This window comes from Carcharodon carcharias, chromosome 11, assembly GCF_017639515.1.
Source record: "Carcharodon carcharias isolate sCarCar2 chromosome 11, sCarCar2.pri, whole genome shotgun sequence".
Classification (NCBI taxonomy): domain Eukaryota; kingdom Metazoa; phylum Chordata; class Chondrichthyes; order Lamniformes; family Lamnidae; genus Carcharodon; species Carcharodon carcharias.
The window spans coordinates 9874156-9894970 of record NC_054477.1 but is presented as its reverse complement, the minus strand read 5'-3'; the positions used below and the strand labels follow the sequence as shown (position 1 = coordinate 9894970).

The window sequence follows — 20815 nt, the reverse complement described above, 5'->3', positions numbered from 1 at the left end:
GAATCTTTGGAATTCTCTACCTCAGAGGGTTGTGGATGCTCCATCATTGAATATATTTAATGTTAAGATAGACAGATTTTTGGCTTCTCGGGAAATCGAGGAATATGGGGAGTGTGTGGGAAAGTGAAGTTGAAGCTGAAGATCAGCCACGATCATGTGAAATGGCGAAGCAGGTTCAATGGGCTGTGTGGTCTACTCCTCCTATTTCTTATGTTCTTATGCGACTATACCTTTTAAAATCTGTTGGTTGATCCTTTCTAGGTTTCGAGCTGGTACTGATTGCCCCTTTACCACTATGTCCTCTCCACAAATAGCTTCAATCTCTTGGGGACGGATGAAAGTCCAAGACTGTGCCACTACTTATAAGGACTGCAAGGTGTGGCCAGGAGGAAGTCGTACCTGGGACTGGAGAGAAACGGGGACTGATGTGAGTCAGAGCCAGCGCACACAGAACAAGGATATATGGCAGGGCGGGGTGGGGGTGGGGGGGGGCGGGAGGGGTGGAGGGGGCGGGGGAGGGGGGAGGGGGGGGCACAGTGGGTCAATGCATTTCTATTTTTTAACCTCTTTGTCCATGACATTTAATTTTATTTTTCTGCACTGATTTCAATTACATAGCATGTACAGCACTGAACCAGGCATTTAGTTTTTCAGATCCATGCTCCGCGAAAGGCTCATCCAACCCCTCTTCGTCTAACCCCATTCCCATGTGCTTTGATTCTTTTCTCCCTCGTGTTTATCTCACTTCCCCTAAAATGCATCTGTGCTATTCACCTCAACTACTCCCTGTGATAAAGAGTACCATACTCTCACCAATTTCTGGATAAAGAACTTCCTCCTGAATTCCCTATCGGACTTATTAGTGGCTACCTTGATGAAAGGTTGTTGACTGAAATGTTGATTCTGTTTCTCTCTCCGTTGTTGCTGTCTGACTTGCTGAGCATTTCCAGCTTTTCTGCTTTTACTTATATTTATAGATCTGAGTGTAACAATCCAGTGTTTATCATAATAGTACACTTTTGTACCCAAACCCCAAATAGCAGCCAACAACAACAAGTTGCATTCATGTAGCATCTTTAACATAGGAAAATGCCCCAAGGCACTTCACAGAAGTGACCATCGAACAAAATTTGACACCGAGCCACAAAAGGAGATATTAGGAGTTATTAGATGACTAAAAGCTTGGTCAAAGAGGTAGATTTATAGGAGCTTCTTAAAAGAGGAAAGAAAAACTAAGAGCTCTGGTGAGGGAGATCTTGGGGCCCTGACAGCTAAAGGTACAACTGCCAGTCGTGGAATGATTAAAATCAGGGGTGCACAAGAGGCCAGAATTGGAGGAGTGCAGACGTCTTGGAGGGTTGTAGGACTGAAGGAGTTTACGGAGATTTAGAGGAGGTGAGCACATGGAGGGATTTGAAAACAAGAGTGAGAATTTAAAATTGAGGGTTTGTTGGACCAGGAGCCAGTGTAGGTCAGTGAGCACAAATCCCAGACCCTCTCCCTGTCTCTGTTGGCTACAAGTTTGTGCAGGAGTCCTGAAGTGAAATGAGTTTGGGCAGCATAACTTTATGGATGTAGATCCACAATGGTAATTGATCTACAGCCAGATTGACACAGGGAACAATATGTTGCAATGCCACATTATCAATTGTTAATTCTAGCCTCTTGCGCACTCTAACTTCTTTCACTCCAACATTCAGGTTTGGGCTGATAAGTGGCAAGGACTCTAAAACAACTCTAAAAAGATTCAAGAAGCTTGACATCATCCAGGGTGTAGCAGCCCACATGATTGGCACCCCATCCACCACCTCAAGCATTCATCTGTACATTACAATCAAAATCCCTCAGCTAAGTTATTGATACTGATTGTAAATAACTGAGGCCCAAGCACAGATCTAGTGCCCACTGGCTACAACCTGCCAACCAAAAGTGATCCATTTACTCCTGCTCCCTGTTTTCTGCCTGTTAATCAATCTTCAATCCATGATGAAATATTACCCCAATCCCAAGAGGTCCAATTAGGGAACTGTTCATTACTTGATGTCACTTTTGAGCACAACAATCATGGAATTATAAAATGATTATTACATAATAGGAAGCCCATTCGGCCCATCGTTTCCATGCTGGCTCTCTGCAAGAACAACTCAGCTAGTCCCACTTGGCTGCTGCAGGAAACTATGTGAATGGAGCTCCCCTGACAGCTTTGTGGGTAAATGTGCTACTGAGTCATAGGATTAGATTTAAACCAATAACAATAAAAATGAGGAGAGATGCAAAGTGGGCTGCTGACTCGCCGACACACATTTTACATTATTACACCAAGTCAAGATCTTCAAGATCCTTGGAGGTTCAAGTCCAGGTCTCTGCTGATTCAATGGGGGCAATGGAACTAAATCAATCGCTTTCAGCTGGAAAGGGAATATTTTTTTAAAAGCAGCCAAGAGTTCCTGCTCCTGATGGGAATCCTGCAATATGCAGCACGCTTTTGGACTTCGGTTGAGCATAGGGATGTGGGCTGAGTTGTGATGCTATCAGGGTTGGAATATCATTTGAATGCATGCAGTTGGCACTTGCCTCTCCTCCTCGTGAGCTAGCTGTCTGATTTTTCTCCCCCCACCCCCTCCAGCGCTCACCACCGCCCATCCCCTGCCACCCAGTCTTCTGTTACTGTTTGAACCTGACAGCCACTTCCAGCAGCGTTTTCAAGTCTAACATCATGAGATCATGCATGGATTCCCGTTCTCACCTGCCTCCTTGAGGCCTTGCAACTGCTTCACTGGCTTCCACTGTCCCAAATCTGGACCCTGGCTGTCATCCGCAACTTTCGACTGGCTGATTATCATTGGCTGTAAAGCATTTTGGGACAGCCTCAGATCACGAAAGCCAGTGTAATAGCACAAGTTTTTTTAAGAAAGAAAAATTGGCATTTATTCAATACCTTTCATGACCTCGGGTTGTCCCAAAGCTCTTTACAGCCAATGAAGTACTTTTTGACGCGTAGGCATTGTTGTAATATAGGAAATGGGGCAGCCAGTTTGCACATGGCAAGCTCCCAGAAAGAGCAATGTGATATTGACCAGATAATCTGCTTTTAGTGATGCTTAAGTGGATCAATGCATAAGGAATAAATATTGGTCAAGATATTGGGGACAACTAAGATAAAAGTAAAAAACTGCGGATGCTGGAAATCCAAAACAAAAACAAAATTACCTGGAAAAACTCAGCAGGTCTGGCAGCATCTGCGGAGAAGAACACAGTTAACGTTTCGAGTCCGAATGACCCTTCAACAGAACTAAGTAAAAATAGAAATCGGGGACAACTACTCTGCTGTCCTTCCAAATAGTGCCACAGGGGTTTTTTTTATGCCTACCTGAGGGGGCAGACAGCATCCTGGTTTAATGTCTCATCCGAAAGACAGTGCAACACTCTCTCACAGAGATATAGCCAGTTTGAGGAGCGGGCAACAAAATGCAGAGCATACTATGGGGAAATGTGAAGTTATTCACTTTGGTCATAAGAGTAGAAAAGCAGAATTTTTTTTAAAGGAGTGAAATTTGTAAATTATGATGTGCAACGAAACTTGGATATGCTCGTACAAGAGAAGCAGGAAGTTAGCATGCAGGCACAGCAAGCAATTAAGAAGGCAGATGGCACATTGACCTTTATTGCAAGGGAATTGGAGTACAAGGATAAGGAAATCCTATTACAATTCTTTGACACTGCATTTTGAATACTGCGTGCAGTTTTTGTCTCTATATTTAAGGAAGAATTGTAGGCTGTACAGCGAAGGTTCATTAGGTTGGTTCCTGGGATGAGGGGTTTGTCCAATGATGAAAGGCTGAGTAAATTGGGCTTGTGTTCTGTGGAGTTTAGAAGATTTTATTGAAACGTGCAATATTCTGTATGACAGGGTAGATGAAAATGAGAGATTGTTTTAGAAGGAGCACAGGCTCAGGATAAGGGGCCGATCATTCAGGACTGAGATGAAGAGAAATTTCTTCACTCAAAGGGTTGTGAATCTTTGGAATTCTATTACCTAGAAGGTTATGGATGCTCCATCTTTGAATACGTCTATGGCTGGGACAGACAAGATTTTTGGTTTCACGGGATCAAATATGGGGAGCGGGTGGGAAAGTGGAGTTGAGGCAGAAGATCAGCTGTGATCATATTGAATGGCAGAGCAGGCTCGATGGGCCGTATGATCTACTGCTGCCTCCTGCTCCTATTTCTTCTGTTCTTGTCCATTGGAAGCATCAACATAGACTTTTGCGCTTAAAGTATCTGGAGTGGGACTTGAACCCATGACCTTCTGGCTAAGAGGCAAGAGAATGCTACCCACTGAGCAATGGCTGTCATGTGAAATTAAGCAGTAAGGTTTTAAACAAAGAGTTTCTTGGTTAGTCCTGACTGTTGTGCTCTGTCCCATTTAGCATTACCCTGGAGTACAGGCAGCTGATCTGGAGGAAGTCATTACCAAAGGTATTCAAACGCTGGTTATTGGCCGTGGAATGAGTGAGGCTTTACAGGTTAGTCTGATGTTTTATTAAAAAAAGATCCAATTGTTCCTGTTTTCGTCCAGATTTTGGAGTGTCAGCTGAGATTGTTCTGCTCAAGTTCTGGATTGGGACTTGAGCTTCCAGCCTTGTGACTCTGACACAGGAGCGCTACCTACAAAACGCTATATAAATATTCACATGAATACGTGTGCAACCATTAGTGAGAGATGTGTTTCCTCCTTTTCCCTTCCCACCCTACCTCCAACAAATTTTCCTCATGGCCTATGTTCTGCCTCCAGTGCAGTAATGAGGGAGTGCTGCACTGTTGGAGGTGCCATCTTTCAGATAAGCCGTTAAGCTGAGGCCTCATCTGCCCTTCCAGGTGGATGCAAAAGACCCCAATGTTTTTGTTTGTGGGAGCTTGCTGTGCACTAATTGGCCATTGCATCTCCTACATTACAACAATGACTACACTTCAATGACTACACTTCAATTAGTACTGTTGGCTGGAAAGCACTTTTGATGAAGTTTTGAGGTTGTGAGAGGGGCTATAGAAATACCAGCCTTTCTTTTTCCCACCCACATTGAACTGCTTACCGCCTTCTACTCTCTGAGACCTTCCATGATCCAATGGCATCACGGCATCAGGACCACTGGGCTGAGCAAGTGCAAGAGTAGCTGCCACTGATTCTCCCCTTCCTCACACACAGGGCTGTGACTCTGCACATGAAATGTCTTCATTAGATAATTAAGGACACCAAGAGCAGAAGGAATATAATTAATTGTTCTAATTAATCCCAGATTCCTCCAACCAATTGCTTATACACTAGTGGGATCACCTGATTTTATCAAGAATCTCATTAATCCTCGCCCGTTGTAGTCTTGTAACTCCGCAGAGTGAGAAACATACAGTAGAATCATAGAATGTTATCTGCAGATAAGGAGACCATTCAGCCTGTCCAGCCTGTGCCAGCTCTTTGCAGGAGCAATTTAACTAGTCCCATCCCCAGCTCTTTTCTTTCTAGCTCTGCAAACACACACGCAATGGAGCATGTTGCTAACTTGAGTGGGTTATTAACAGAGAATCATAAAGATTTCAGCAGGGAGGTATGACCTTTCAGTCATTTTGACTCTGCATTTGTGCTATTTATTCTCATCCCTAATACTTTTCTTCCTGGAGTTTATCTAATTCACTCTTAAATGTTGCGGTTTTTGTTTTAGTATCTTTGCACCATTTTGCAGGGGAAGGGATGGAAGAATTTATGTCTGACTAGCAGACTCACAGTGTGGCGTGATCATCATCTTCATGTCTTTGCAAGCTTCCCTTGGAGGATAGTGTGTAGTGGAAAGACCTGTAGGCTAATTAACAGTCTAACAGGCCGTGACATGGAAGCTCCTTCAATGGACATAACCATCTTTATACCAGCCGGTGGGTGATGGTTAGTCCTATATGACAGGAGGGTTTTATAGGCTCTCGCAAACCATACAATGGAGCGGCCATAGACACAAATAGCACTTGATGCCTGAATCCCACTCGTAGGACAGAATTTTGCTGCCACAGTGGGTGTCCCGATGACTGGCTGGAGAACTGGGAGCGACCGTTTGCCGGAACCCCGGCCGCAATTTTTCAAGCGTCGGGAAATTAATTAGTTACCGTGGGGGGGGCCACTGCCTTTTTAAAAGATGACCACCCAAGATCTGCTGGCCAAACAGGGGCTGGCAGCTCAGCAGTGCCACTGGGAGTGGTGCCAGGAAGACGAGGGCACAATGGAAGCGCACCACATTTCCCACCTGAAATGAGTGGGGTCTGGGAAGGTTGGTGCTAGTCAGTTGGTTGGGGAGGAGGGGGGTGGAATTGCAGCGGGGTGGCCTTTGCCATGATAGGGGTAGAGAGAGCCCAAATAGAAAGGCCTTCACCCCCATCCCACCAAGCCCATAGGAAGGCTGCCGGTCTCCCCGCATGGTGGGGTGTCTACCCACTGCTGGTGAAATGCCAGAGGTTGAGGGAAGTAGCCCTTAATTGGCCACTTACTTGGGTCAACTGAGCCCTGGGCGGTAAGGTCATCCTCCTTCCTTGCCCCCACTGGTAAAGTGAGAGGGTGGTGGGAAGAGGCTTTTAATTGAGCAATTTCATGTCCACACCACCCCCTCACCCTCTGCTCATAAAATGGCAGGGTGGCAGAAAATGACATGCACCCACCATTTTATGGCCCCGTTCTCACTTCCTAAACCCATCCCCAAAGGACTGGTAAAATCCAGCCCAATGTCCCTCCATAAATTGAGCTGGTACTCTGATCTCTAGTTGCTAGAACTGCCTGGAGCTGGGCTCAAGCCCTGCACCTCCTGTCTCTGAGATGGACATGCTACCACTGAGCCAAAGGATCCCTTTGATTCGTGTGGTGAAACATTCCATATCTGCCTCTTTTGTGCGGAAAAGAAAAATTGCTTATACCCCCAATCATCTCATCTCCCAGATGATTTTTCTGCCTTAGAATTCATTTCATGGTACCAGAGGATCTCCCTAGGTGCTGCTCATGGTTACTAGCGGTGCCATTGCAAGATCCTCCAAATCCAGTGGCAAGAAAAGCCAGTCTAACAGCAGTGAACTCTCCCAAGCCGACATGCCCAGCATCAAGACGCTAATCACTCCAAACCAGCTCCACTGGTAGGACATGGTGTTTGTATGCCCGACACCAGACTTCTGAAGCAGCTGCTCGACTCTGAACTCGGCTGCAGCAGCAGACTCCCAGAAGGACAAGGGAAAAGCCTTGGGGATGTCCTCAAAGCATCCCTGAAGAGGTCAGTCATATCCGCTAACTCATGGTAGACCCTGGGCAGAATTCTGCAGCCGCGTCATGGTAGAGACAGGGCTGTAAAATGCGGCGAGCTGTTCGAAAGTCCATTGACTTCGGCGGGACCGGAAAATTCCACCCCCTGGCTTTTGGCCAGTCAAAATGGAGAAGGCTGATTCGGGAAGGTACCGACAACATCAAGAGACCTCACTGCGAACGTGCCAAAGTGAGGTTAAGACAGCAGAGAGAGTGCACAAACCTCCAAACAACCCATCTACCCAACTCTTAAGAGCACTACCTGCCCCTCATGGGGGGCACTGCTCTACCCCACTATCATCCCCACTCCCCACCAAGCCAGCGGATCAGCCCTGGCTCAATGGAGAGTGCAGGAGGGCATGCCAGGAGCAGCACCAGTCATCCCTAAAAATGAGGCGCCAACCTAGTAAAGCTACAACACAGGGCTACTTGCATGCCAAACAGCATAAGCAGCAAGTGATAGACAGAGCTAAGCAATTCCAAGCTCCGCAGTCTTGCCACATCCAGTCGTGAATGGTGTTGGACAATTAAACAACTCTCTGGAGGAGGAGGCTCCACAAATATCCCCATCCTCAATGATGGGGGAGCCCAACACATTTTATTTTATTTATTCCTTCTTGGAACGCGGGCATTGTTGGCTAGGCCAGCATTTATTGCCCATCCATTGCCCTTGAGAGCATTTAAGAGCCAACAACATTGGTGTGGGGTCTAGAGTCACATGTAGGTCAGACCAGGTAAGGGCGGCAGATTTCCTTCCCTAAAGGACGTTTAGATGGGTTTTTTGCGACAATCGGCAATGGTTTCATGGTCATCGTCAGACTTTTAATTCCAGATTTTTATTGAATTCAAATTTCACCATCTGCCAATGTGGGATTCGAACCCAGGTCCCCAGAGCATTACCTAGGGTCTCTGGATTACCAATCCAGTGACAATGCAACCCCCTCCCCTGGATGATCCATCTTGGCCTCATCCAGAGGTCCTCTGCATCACAGGTGCCAGTCTTCAGCCAATTCAGATCAGTCCACGTGATATCAAGAAACAGCTGAAGGCACTGGAGAATATTCCGGCCATAGGACTGAAGACTTGTGCTCTAAAACTTGCCGTGCCCCTAGCCAAGCTGTTCCAGTATAGCTACAACGCTGGCAAATTGCCCAGGAATTTGTCCTGCACACAAAAAGCAGGACAAATCCAGCCCAGCTGATTACTGTCTCATCAGTAAAGTAATGGAAGCAGTCATCAACAGTGCTATTAAGTGGCACTTGCTTAGCAATAAGCTGCTAAGCTTGGGTTCCACAAGGGCCACTGAGCTGATCTCATTACAGCCTTGATTCAAACATGGACAAAAGAGCTGAACTCCCGAGTTGAGGTGAGAGTGACTGCCCTTGACATCAAGGCAGCATTTGACAGGGTGTGGCATCAAGGAGCCCTAGCTAAACTGGAGACAATGGGAATCAGGGTGAAAACTCTCCGCTGGTTGGAGTCATACCCAGCACAAAGGAAGATGGTTGTGGTTGTTGGAGGTCAGTCATCTCAGCTCCAGGGTATCACTGCAGGAGTTCCTCAGGGTAGTGTCCTAGGCCCAACCATCTTCAGCTGCTTCATTAATGACCTTCCTTCTATCATAAGGTCAGAAGTGGGGATGTTCGTTGATGATTGCGCAATGTTCGGCACCATTCATGATTCTCAGATACTGAAGCGGTCCATGTCCAAATGCAGCAAGACCTGAACAATATCCAGGCTTGGGCTGACAAGTGGTAAGTAACATTCATGCCGCACAACTGCCAAGCAATAACTATCTTCAACAAGGGAGAGCCTAACCATCGCCCCTTGATGTCCCATTGGCATTACCATCACTGAATCTCGCACCGTCAACATCCTGGGGGGGTTACCATTTACCAGAACCTGAACTGGACTAGCCATATAAATGCTGTGGCTACAAGAGCAGGTCAGAGGCTAGGAATCCTGCAGAGAGTAACTCACCTCCTGACTCCCCAAAGCCTGTCCACCATCTACGAGCCACAAGTCAGGAGTGTGATGGAATACTCTCCAATTGCCTGGGTGCGTTCAGCTCCCACAACACTGAAGAAGCTTGACACCATCCAGCACAAAGCAGCCCACTTGATTGGCACCACATCTACAAACATTCACTCTCTCCACCACCAATGCACAGTAGCAGCAGTGTGTACCATCTACAAGATGCACTTCAGGAATTCACCAAAGCTTCTTAGAAAACACCTTCTGAACCCACGATCACTACCACCTAGAATGACAAGGGCACCAGATAGATGGGAACACAACCACATGGAAGTTCCCCTCCAAGTCACCCACTATCCTGACTTGGAAATATATCACCATTCCTTCATTGTCGCTGGGTCAAAAGCCTGGAACTCCCTCCCTAACAGCACTGTCGGTGTACCTACACCACATGGACTGCAGTGGCTCAAGAATGCAGCTCACCACCACCTTCTCAAGGGCAACTAGGGATGGGCAATAAATGCTGGCCCAGCCAGTGAAGCCCACATCCCATGAATGAATAAAAAATAGTTCCAATAAATTGGTTAAACCATTATTTCCCTCTCTCAAAATGAAGTTGACTATGCCTGATTACCTTGAATTTATCTAAGTGCCCTGCTATAACATTTTAATAATTGCTTCTAACATTTTCCCTATTACAGATGTTAAGCTAACTGGCCTGTAGATTCCTGCTTTCTGTCTCCCTCCCTTTTTGAATAAAGGAGTTATATTAGCTATTTTCCAATCTAATGGGATACTCCCAGTGGATTTCTAATCTCTACTGTCCTCAAGGACAGAAGAATCTTGGAAGGGAATGGTCAAGACACAACCCCTGCACTGATTGCAGATAAAAACATCCAAGTTTGGGGAAGCACATCACTCCCCTCCTTAATATACTGATGGCGAATGTAAAGGGAAAAGGCTGTATTGTTTAATTAAATTAGAGGTTTTGGAATTAAAATGTGGCAATAAAACATCAGATAAAATTGAGAGATGAACCATCCTAGTTCATAAATGCAGTCTCAAAATCTAACAAGTCCCAACTCTCTGACATTCTGTATTTCTATGACTGTCCTGAGTCAAAAATGGCGGCTCATCAAGGAGGCTGCAGTTGAGATGGGTCACCACATGATGGCAGCATTAGCCACCTGAAGCCAGTAACACGCTTGGGTCTGCGTAGAATCTGAATTCAAATGTAATTGTTTCTACTCTTTTCAACCCAGTCTTTCTTGTGGAGTAAAAGATGAGCCCTGTGCTTTGTGAACGGTTTTTCAGATTTCGCCAAGCTTTGTAACAGAACCTAAGATCCCACAGCACTATTCATAATATAAGGTCATAAGAAATAATAGCAGGAATAGGCCATTCGGCCCTTCGAGTCTGCTCTGCCAGTCAGTAGGATCATGGCTGATCTGAATGTGGCCTTAACTCCACTTTCCTGTCTGTCCCCCACCCTAAATCCCTTGACCTCCCTTGTCAATCACAAATCCGTCTAACTCAGCCTTGAATGTATTCAAAGACCCAGCCTCCACTGCTCTCTGGGGAAGAGATTTACAAAGACTAATAAACCTTTGAGAGAAGAAATTCTTCCACATCTCCATCTTAAACGGAAGATCCTTCATTTTGAAACTGTGGCCCCCCACCTAGTTCTAGATCTCCCCACGAAGGGAAACATCATCTCAGCGTCCACCCTGTCAAGCCTCCTGCAGAATCTTCTATGTTCGATTGAGATCGCCTCTCATTCTTCTAAACTCCAATGAGTATAGGCCCAAACTGCTCACCCATTCAAGGAAAAGCAAAGGAGTTCTCCCCTGTGAACCGGCCAACGATTATCCATGAACCAACACGAATTAAAATTAAACACAAGATAAAAGCAAAATACTGCGGATGCTGGAAATCTGAAAGAAAAACAGAAATAGCTGGAAAAACTCAGCAGGTCTGACAGCATCTGCAGAGAGGAAGACAGTTTCGGGTCTGTATGACTCTTCATCAGGACTAATAGACATGAATTAAAACAAAGCAGTTTATCTAGTCATTTATCTCGTAGCTGTTTGTGGGAGCTTCCTGTGAGCAAATTGGCTGCCACGTTTCCTACATTACAACAGTGATGATACTTCAAAAATAACTTAATTGGCTGTGAGGGGCTTTGGGGCATCCTGAGATTGTGAAAGGCACCACGTAAATGCAAGGCTTCCTTTTCCTGGTTCCCTCTCATCTGCCCTGTCCGCTTTCCTTTCAAACCCTGCCCTCATCACGCCCCAGCCTTAAAAAACAAAACCCAACTCAGCCCCTCTGCTCTTGCCAGCTACCGCCTTAAGACTGTCCCTATTACACTGTCCCTCCTCAAACTCCAGGCTCACTTATGTGGTTCCCCTGTTGGTGCATTTTAAGGTGGACAGGGTGGGGGGAGATTGTAAAATCTAGCACGTGGCCTACCCGACCATCTCGACCAGTGTCCCATTTTACAGGGAGAGGAGGAGGTGTCAGGTAGCCCACCCACGTTCGGGACTATAGAGGTCCATAAGTGGCCAGCAAATGGCCACTGAAGTACCTCATCTCACCCCTGCCGCTATTTTACACAGGGCAGCAGGGTCTCATCCAAGTGGGTATCCAGACAGCTTTTACTGCGTGGGCTGGTGATGCGCAAGTGGTGGGGAGGGAACTTACTTTGGGTGTACCCTGTGCCCACCAGAGGTACCCTGCCCCGAACGTTCATACCCCTCCTTTTAACCCTTCCCACCCGCACCATGCCCGCTGCCCTCTCCCTCCGTATCCCTCGCCGGGGCCTATCAGCCAGGCTCCATCAATGCCCTAGACTTGCCTTCAGTCTGGCTTCCATTAGCTCCTCTTCTTTGGGAACAGCCTGTAGTCCCAGCAGTGGCCACCGCTAGAACCTGGCGCTGCTGGGCCTACAGAGCTGCCAGCCAATCTGATTGGCCAGGAGTTCACTGAGATGGGACTTCTTCCCCAGACAGGGGTGGAGCTCTCACTCTGAACCAATTAACACCCTGACAAACATTAAATGGCTGCGGATTAGCTGACATCAGCAGGAATACAGGGTGGGGAACTCTGCCACCTGAAAAATCCTATCCGAATCCTCCTCCCTGCCCTCCTCAACCTCTCCACACCTGTTGGAGACCAAGTGCTGAGGGAGCGCCGCAGTGTCGGAGCGAGGGCTGAGGGAGTGCCGCACTGCCAGAGCGAGCGCTGAGGGAGTGCCGCACTGCCAGAGCGAGCGCTGAGGGAGTGCCGCACTGCCAGAGCGAGCGCTGAGGGAGTGCCGCACTGCCAGAGCGAGCGCTGAGGGAGTGCCGCACTGCCAGAGCGAGCGCTGAGGGAGTGCCGCACTGCCAGAGCGAGCGCTGAGGGAGTGCCGCACTGCCAGAGCGAGCGCTGAGGGAGTGCCGCACTGCCAGAGCGAGCGCTGAGGGAGTGCCGCACTGCCAGAGCGAGCGCTGAGGGAGTGCCGCACTGCCAGAGCGAGCGCTGAGGGAGTGCCGCACTGCCAGAGCGAGCGCTGAGGGAGTGCCGCACTGCCAGAGCGAGCGCTGAGGGAGTGCCGCACTGCCAGAGCGAGCGCTGAGGGAGTGCCGCACTGCCAGAGCGAGCGCTGAGGGAGTGCCGCACTGCCAGAGCGAGCGCTGAGGGAGTGCCGCACTGCCAGAGCGAGCGCTGAGGGAGTGCCGCACTGCCAGAGCGAGCGCTGAGGGAGTGCCGCACTGCCAGAGCGAGCGCTGAGGGAGTGCCGCACTGCCAGAGCGAGCGCTGAGGGAGTGCCGCACTGCCAGAGCGAGCGCTGAGGGAGTGCCGCACTGCCAGAGCGAGCGCTGAGGGAGTGCCGCACTGCCAGAGCGAGCGCTGAGGGAGTGCCGCACTGCCAGAGCGAGCGCTGAGGGAGTGCCGCACTGCCAGAGCGAGCGCTGAGGGAGTGCCGCACTGCCAGAGCGAGCGCTGAGGGAGTGCCGCACTGCCAGAGCGAGCGCTGAGGGAGTGCCGCACTGCCAGAGCGAGCGCTGAGGGAGTGCCGCACTGCCAGAGCGAGCGCTGAGGGAGTGCCGCACTGCCAGAGCGAGCGCTGAGGGAGTGCCGCACTGCCAGAGCGAGCGCTGAGGGAGTGCCGCACTGCCAGAGCGAGCGCTGAGGGAGTGCCGCACTGCCAGAGCGAGCGCTGAGGGAGTGCCGCACTGCCAGAGCGAGCGCTGAGGGAGTGCCGCACTGCCAGAGCGAGCGCTGAGGGAGTGCCGCACTGCCAGAGCGAGCGCTGAGGGAGTGCCGCACTGCCAGAGCGAGCGCTGAGGGAGTGCCGCACTGCCAGAGCGAGCGCTGAGGGAGTGCCGCACTGCCAGAGCGAGCGCTGAGGGAGTGCCGCACTGCCAGAGCGAGCGCTGAGGGAGTGCCGCACTGCCAGAGCGAGCGCTGAGGGAGTGCCGCACTGCCAGAGCGAGCGCTGAGGGAGTGCCGCACTGCCAGAGCGAGCGCTGAGGGAGTGCCGCACTGCCAGAGCGAGCGCTGAGGGAGTGCCGCACTGCCAGAGCGAGCGCTGAGGGAGTGCCGCACTGCCAGAGCGAGCGCTGAGGGAGTGCCGCACTGCCAGAGCGAGCGCTGAGGGAGTGCCGCACTGCCAGAGCGAGCGCTGAGGGAGTGCCGCACTGCCAGAGCGAGCGCTGAGGGAGTGCCGCACTGCCAGAGCGAGCGCTGAGGGAGTGCCGCACTGCCAGAGCGAGCGCTGAGGGAGTGCCGCACTGCCAGAGCGAGCGCTGAGGGAGTGCCGCACTGCCAGAGCGAGCGCTGAGGGAGTGCCGCACTGCCAGAGCGAGCGCTGAGGGAGTGCCGCACTGCCAGAGCGAGCGCTGAGGGAGTGCCGCACTGCCAGAGCGAGCGCTGAGGGAGTGCCGCACTGCCAGAGCGAGCGCTGAGGGAGTGCCGCACTGCCAGAGCGAGCGCTGAGGGAGTGCCGCACTGCCAGAGCGAGCGCTGAGGGAGTGCCGCACTGCCAGAGCGAGCGCTGAGGGAGTGCCGCACTGCCAGAGCGAGCGCTGAGGGAGTGCCGCACTGCCAGAGCGAGCGCTGAGGGAGCGCCGCACTGCCAGAGCGAGCGCTGAGGGAGCGCCGCACTGCCAGAGCGAGCGCTGAGGGAGCGCCGCACTGTGGGAGAGCGAGCGCTGAGGGAGCGCCGCACTGTCAGAGCGAGCGCTGAGGGAGCGCCGCACTGTCAGAGCGAGCGCGGAGGGAGCGCCGCACTGTCAGAGCGAGCGCTGAGGGAGCGCCGCACTGTCAGAGCGAGCGCTGAGGGAGCGCCGCACTGTCAGAGCGAGCGCTGAGGGAGCGCCGCACTGTCAGAGCGAGCGCTGAGGGAGCGCCGCACTGTCAGAGCGAGCGCTGAGGGAGCGCCGCACTGTGGGAGAGCGAGCGCTGAGGGAGCGCCGCACTGTCAGAGCGAGCGCTGAGGGAGCGCCGCACTGTCAGAGCGAGCGCTGAGGGAGCGCCGCACTGTCAGACCGAGCGCTGAGGGAGCGCCGCACTGTCAGACCGAGCGCTGAGGGAGCGCCGCACTGTGGGAGAGCGAGCGCTGAGGGAGCGCCGCACTGTGGGAGAGCGAGCGCTGAGGGAGCGCCGCACTGTGGGAGAGCGAGCGCTGAGGGAGCGCCGCACTGTCAGAGCGAGCGCTGAGGGAGCGCCGCACTGTGGGAGAGCGAGCGCTGAGGGAGCGCCGCACTGTCAGAGCGAGCGCTGAGGGAGCGCCGCACTGTCAGAGCGAGCGCTGAGGGAGCGCCGCACTGTCAGAGCGAGCGCTGAGGGAGCGCCGCACTGTCAGAGCGAGCGCTGAGGGAGCGCCGCACTGTCAGAGCGAGCGCTGAGGGAGCGCCGCACTGTGGAGAGCGAGAGCTGAGGGAGCGCCGCACTGTGGGAGAGCGAGAGCTGAGGGAGCGCCGCACTGTGGGAGAGCGAGCGCTGAGGGAGCGCCGCACTGTGGGAGAGCGAGCGCTGAGGGAGCGCCGCACTGTGGGAGAGCGCGCGCTGAGGGAGCGCCGCACTGTGGGAGAGCGAGCGCTGAGGGAGCGCCGCACTGTGGGAGAGCGAGCGCTGAGGGTGCGCCGCACTGTGGGAGAGCGAGCGCTGAGGGAGCGCCGCACTGTGGGAGAGCGAGCGCTGAGGGAGCGCCGCACTGTGGGAGAGCGAGCGCTGAGGGAGCGCCGCACTGTGGGAGAGCGAGCGCTGAGGGAGCGCCGCACTGTGGGAGAGCGAGCGCTGAGGGAGCGCCGCACTGTGGGAGAGCGAGCGCTGAGGGAGCGCCGCACTGTGGGAGAGCGAGCGCTGAGGGAGCGCCGCACTGTGGGAGAGCGAGCGCTGAGGGAGCGCCGCACTGTGGGAGAGCGAGCGCTGAGGGAGCGCCGCACTGTGGGAGAGCGAGCGCTGAGGGAGCGCCGCACTGTGGGAGAGCGAGCGCTGAGGGAGCGCCGCACTGTGGGAGAGCGAGCGCTGAGGGAGCGCCGCACTGTGGGAGAGCGAGCGCTGAGGGAGCGCCGCACTGTGGGAGAGCGAGCGCTGAGGGAGCGCCGCACTGTGGGAGAGCGAGCGCTGAGGGAGCGCCGCACTGTGGGAGAGCGAGCGCTGAGGGAGCGCCTCACTGTGGGAGAGCGAGCGCTGAGGGAGCGCCGCACTGTGGGAGAGCGAGCGCTGAGGGAGCGCCGCACTGTGGGAGAGCGAGCGCTGAGGGAGCGCCGCACTGTCATAGCGAGCGCTGAGGGAGCGCCGCACTGTCAGAGCGAGCGCTGAGGGAGCGCCGCACTGTCAGAGCGAGCGCTGAGGGAGCGCCGCACTGTCAGAGCGAGCGCTGAGGGAGCGCCGCACTGTCAGAGCGAGCGCTGAGGGAGCGCCGCACTGTCAGAGCGAGCGCTGAGGGAGCGCCGCACTGTCAGAGCGAGCGCTGAGGGAGCGCCGCACTGTCAGAGCGAGCGCTGTGGGAGCGCCGCACTGTCAGAGCGAGCGCTGAGGGAGCGCCGCACTGTCAGACCGAGCGCTGAGGGAGCGCCGCACTGTGGGAGAGCGAGCGCTGAGGTAGCGCCGCACTGTGGGAGAGCGAGCGCTGAGGCAGCGCCGCACTGTCATAGCGAGCGCTGAGGGGGCGCCGCACTGTCATAGCGAGCGCTGAGGGAGCGCCGCACTCTGGGAGAGCGAGCGCTGAGGGGGCGCCGCACTGTCAGAGCGAGCGCTGAGGGAGCGCCGCACTGTGGGAGAGCGAGCGCTGAGGGAGCGCCGCACTGTGGGAGAGCGAGCGCTGAGGGAGTGCCACACTGTCATAGCGAGCGCTGAGGGGGCGCCGCACTGTCATAGCGAGCGCTGAGGGAGCGCTGCACTGTGGGAGAGCGAGCGCTGAGGGGGCGCCGCACTGTCAGAGCGAGCGCTGAGGGAGTGCCGCACTGTGGGAGAGCGAGCGCTGAGGGAGTGCCGCACTGTGGGAGAGCATGCGCTGAGGGAGTGCCGCACTGTCAGAGGGAGCGCTTAGGGAGCGCCGCACTGTGGGAGAGCATGCGCTGAGGGAGTGCCGCACTGTCAGAGGGAGCGCTTAGGGAGCGCCGCACTGTCGGAGGGAGCGCTGAGGGAGCGCCGCACTGTCGGAGCGAGCGCAGAGGGAGCGCCGCACTGTCGGAGCGAACGCAGAGGTAGCGCAGCACTGTGGGAGAGCGAGCGCTGTGGGAGCGCCGCACTGTGGGAGAGCGAGCCCTGAGGGGGCGCCGCACTGCGGGAGAGCGAGCGCTGAGGGAGCGGCGCACTGCGGGAGAGCGAGCGCTGAGGGAGCGCCGCACTGCGGGAGAGCGAGCGCTGAGGGAGCGCCGCACTGTCAGAGTGAGCGCTGAGGGAGCGCCGCACTGTCAGAGTGAGCGCTGAGGGAGCGCCGCACTGTCAGAGCGAGCGCTGAGGGAGCGCCGCACTGTCAGAGCGAGCGCTGTGGGAGCGCCGCACTGTCAGAGCGAGCGCTGTGGGAGCGCCGCACTGTCAGAGCGAGCGCTGAGGGAGCGCCGCACTGTCAGACCGAGCGCTGAGGGAGCGCCGCACTGTGGGAGAGCGAGCGCTGAGGTAGCGCCGCACTGTGGGAGAGCGAGCGCTGAGGGAGCGCCGCACTGTCATAGCGAGCGCTGAGGGGGCGCCGCACTGTCATAGCGAGCGCTGAGGGAGCGCCGCACTCTGGGAGAGCGAGCGCTGAGGGGGCGCCGCACTGTCAGAGCGAGCGCTGAGGGAGCGCCGCACTGTGGGAGAGCGAGCGCTGAGGGAGCGCCGCACTGTGGGAGAGCGAGCGCTGAGGGAGTGCCACACTGTCATAGCGAGCGCTGAGGGGGCGCCGCACTGTCATAGCGAGCGCTGAGGGAGCGCTGCACTGTGGGAGAGCGAGCGCTGAGGGGGCGCCGCACTGTCAGAGCGAGCGCTGAGGGAGCGCCGCACTGTGGGAGAGCGAGCGCTGAGGGAGCGCCGCACTGTGGGAGAGCGAGCGCTGAGGGAGCGCCGCACTGTGGGAGAGCGAGCGCTGAGGGAGCGCCGCACTGTGGGAGAGCGAGCGCTGAGGGAGCGCCGCACTGTGGGAGAGCGAGCGCTGAGGGAGCTCCGCACTGTGGGAGAGCGAGCGCTGAGGGAGCGCCGCACTGTCAGAGCGAGCGCTGAGGGAGCGCCGCACTGTCAGAGCGAGCGCTGAGGGAGCGCCGCACTGTCAGAGCGAGCGCTGAGGGAGCGCCGCACTGTGGGAGAGCGAGCGCTGAGGGAGCGCCGCACTGTGGGAGAGCGAGCGCTGAGGGTGCGCCGCACTGTGGGAGAGCGAGCGCTGAGGGTGCGCCGCACTGTGGGAGAGCGAGCGCTGAGGGAGCGCCGCACTGTGGGAGAGCGAGCGCTGAGGGAGCGCCGCACTGTGGGAGAGCGAGCGCTGAGGGAGCGCCGCACTGTGGGAGAGCGAGCGCTGAGGGAGCGCCGCACTGTGGGAGAGCGAGCGCTGAGGGAGCGCCGCACTGTGGGAGAGCGAGCGCTGAGGGAGCGCCGCACTGTGGGAGAGCGAGCGCTGAGGGAGCGCCGCACTGTGGGAGAGCGAGCGCTGAGGGAGCGCCGCACTGTGGGAGAGCGAGCGCTGAGGGAGCGCCGCACTGTGGGAGAGCGAGCGCTGAGGGAGCGCCGCACTGTGGGAGAGCGAGCGCTGAGGGAGCGCCGCACTGTGGGAGAGCGAGCGCTGAGGGAGCGCCGCACTGTGGGAGAGCGAGCGCTGAGGGAGCGCCGCACTGTGGGAGAGCGAGCGCTGAGGGAGCGCCGCACTGTGGGAGAGCGAGCGCTGAGGGAGCGCCGCACTGTGGGAGAGCGAGCGCTGAGGGAGCGCCTCACTGTGGGAGAGCGAGCGCTGAGGGAGCGCCGCACTGTGGGAGAGCGAGCGCTGAGGGAGCGCCGCACTGTGGGAGAGCGAGCGCTGAGGGAGCGCCGCACTGTCATAGCGAGCGCTGAGGGAGCGCCGCACTGTCAGAGCGAGCGCTGAGGGAGCGCCGCACTGTCAGAGCGAGCGCTGAGGGAGCGCCGCACTGTCAGAGCGAGCGCTGAGGGAGCGCCGCACTGTCAGAGCGAGCGCTGAGGGAGCGCCGCACTGTCAGAGCGAGCGCTGAGGGAGCGCCGCACTGTCAGAGCGAGCGCTGAGGGAGCGCCGCACTGTCAGAGCGAGCGCTGTGGGAGCGCCGCACTGTCAGAGCGAGCGCTGAGGGAGCGCCGCACTGTCAGACCGAGCGCTGAGGGAGCGCCGCACTGTGGGAGAGCGAGCGCTGAGGTAGCGCCGCACTGTGGGAGAGCGAGCGCTGAGGGAGCGCCGCACTGTCATAGCGAGCGCTGAGGGGGCGCCGCACTGTCATAGCGAGCGCTGAGGGAGCGCCGCACTCTGGGAGAGCGAGCGCTGAGGGGGCGCCGCACTGTCAGAGCGAGCGCTGAGGGAGCGCCGCACTGTGGGAGAGCGAGCGCTGAGGGAGCGCCGCACTGTGGGAGAGCGAGCGCTGAGGGAGTGCCACACTGTCATAGCGAGCGCTGAGGGGGCGCCGCACTGTCATAGCGAGCGCTGAGGGAGCGCTGCACTGTGGGAGAGCGAGCGCTGAGGGGGCGCCGCACTGTCAGAGCGAGCGCTGAGGGAGTGCCGCACTGTGGGAGAGCGAGCGCTGAGGGAGTGCCGCACTGTGGGAGAGCATGCGCTGAGGGAGTGCCGCACTGTCAGAGGGAGCGCTTAGGGAGCGCCGCACTGTGGGAGAGCATGCGCTGAGGGAGTGCCGCACTGTCAGAGGGAGCGCTTAGGGAGCGCCGCACTGTCAGAGGGAGCGCTGAGGGAGCGCCGCACTGTCGGAGCGAGCGCAGAGGGAGCGCCGCACTGTCGGAGCGAACGCAGAGGTAGCGCCGCACTGTGGGAGAGCGAGCGCTGTGGGAGCGCCGCACTGTGGGAGAGCGAGCCCTGAGGGGGCGCCGCACTGCGGGAGAGCGAGCGCTGAGGGAGCGGCGCACTGCGGGAGAGCGAGCGCTGAGGGAGCGCCGCACTGCGGGAGAGCGAGCGCTGAGGGAGCGCCGCACTGTCAGAGTGAGCGCTGAGGGAGCGCCGCACTGTCAGAGTGAGCGCTGAGGGAGCGCCGCACTGTCAGAGCGAGCGCTGAGGGAGCGCCGCACTGTCAGAGCGAGCGCTGTGGGAGCGCCGCACTGTCAGAGCGAGCGCTGTGGGAGCGCCGCACTGTCAGAGCGAGCGCTGAGGGAGCGCCGCACTGTCAGACCGAGCGCTGAGGGAGCGCCGCACTGTGGGAGAGCGAGCGCTGAGGTAGCGCCGCACTGTGGGAGAGCGAGCGCTGAGGGAGCGCCGCACTGTCATAGCGAGCGCTGAGGGGGCGCCGCACTGTCATAGCGAGCGCTGAGGGAGCGCCGCACTCTGGGAGAGCGAGCGCTGAGGGGGCGCCGCACTGTCAGAGCGAGCGCTGAGGGAGCGCCGCACTGTGGGAGAGCGAGCGCTGAGGGAGCGCCGCACTGTGGGAGAGCGAGCGCTGAGGGAGTGCCACACTGTCATAGCGAGCGCTGAGGGGGCGCCGCACTGTCATAGCGAGCGCTGAGGGAGCGCTGCACTGTGGGAGAGCGAGCGCTGAGGGGGCGCCGCACTGTCAGAGCGAGCGCTGAGGGAGCGCCGCACTGTGGGAGAGCGAGCGCTGAGGGAGCGCCGCACTGTGGGAGAGCGAGCGCTGAGGGAGCGCCGCACTGTGGGAGAGCGAGCGCTGAGGGAGCGCCGCACTGTGGGAGAGCGAGCGCTGAGGGAGCGCCGCACTGTGGGAGAGCGAGCGCTGAGGGAGCTCCGCACTGTGGGAGAGCGAGCGCTGAGGGAGCGCCGCACTGTCAGAGCGAGCGCTGAGGGAGCGCCGCACTGTCAGAGCGAGCGCTGAGGGAGCGCCGCACTGTCAGAGCGAGCGCTGAGGGAGCGCCGCACTGTCAGAGCGAGCGCTG

At 56.5% G+C, this 20815-nt stretch overlaps 1 protein-coding gene across 7 annotated transcripts in view; it reads left to right on the top strand.

The window, feature by feature from the left end:
* Positions 1-20815, top strand: part of aamdc (adipogenesis associated, Mth938 domain containing) — a 123496-nt gene that overhangs the window by 30528 nt on the left and 72153 nt on the right. For all 7 annotated transcript variants that reach the window (XR_005944408.1, XM_041198774.1, XM_041198776.1 and 4 more), the window contains 2 exons: positions 262-427; positions 4431-4526. Coding sequence is in view for 6 of the 7 variants with exons in the window: in XM_041198774.1 (XP_041054708.1) it covers positions 262-427; positions 4431-4526 (262 nt within the window). In the remaining variant the exon portion in view is untranslated. The remainder of the gene's footprint in view (positions 1-261; positions 428-4430; positions 4527-20815) is intronic.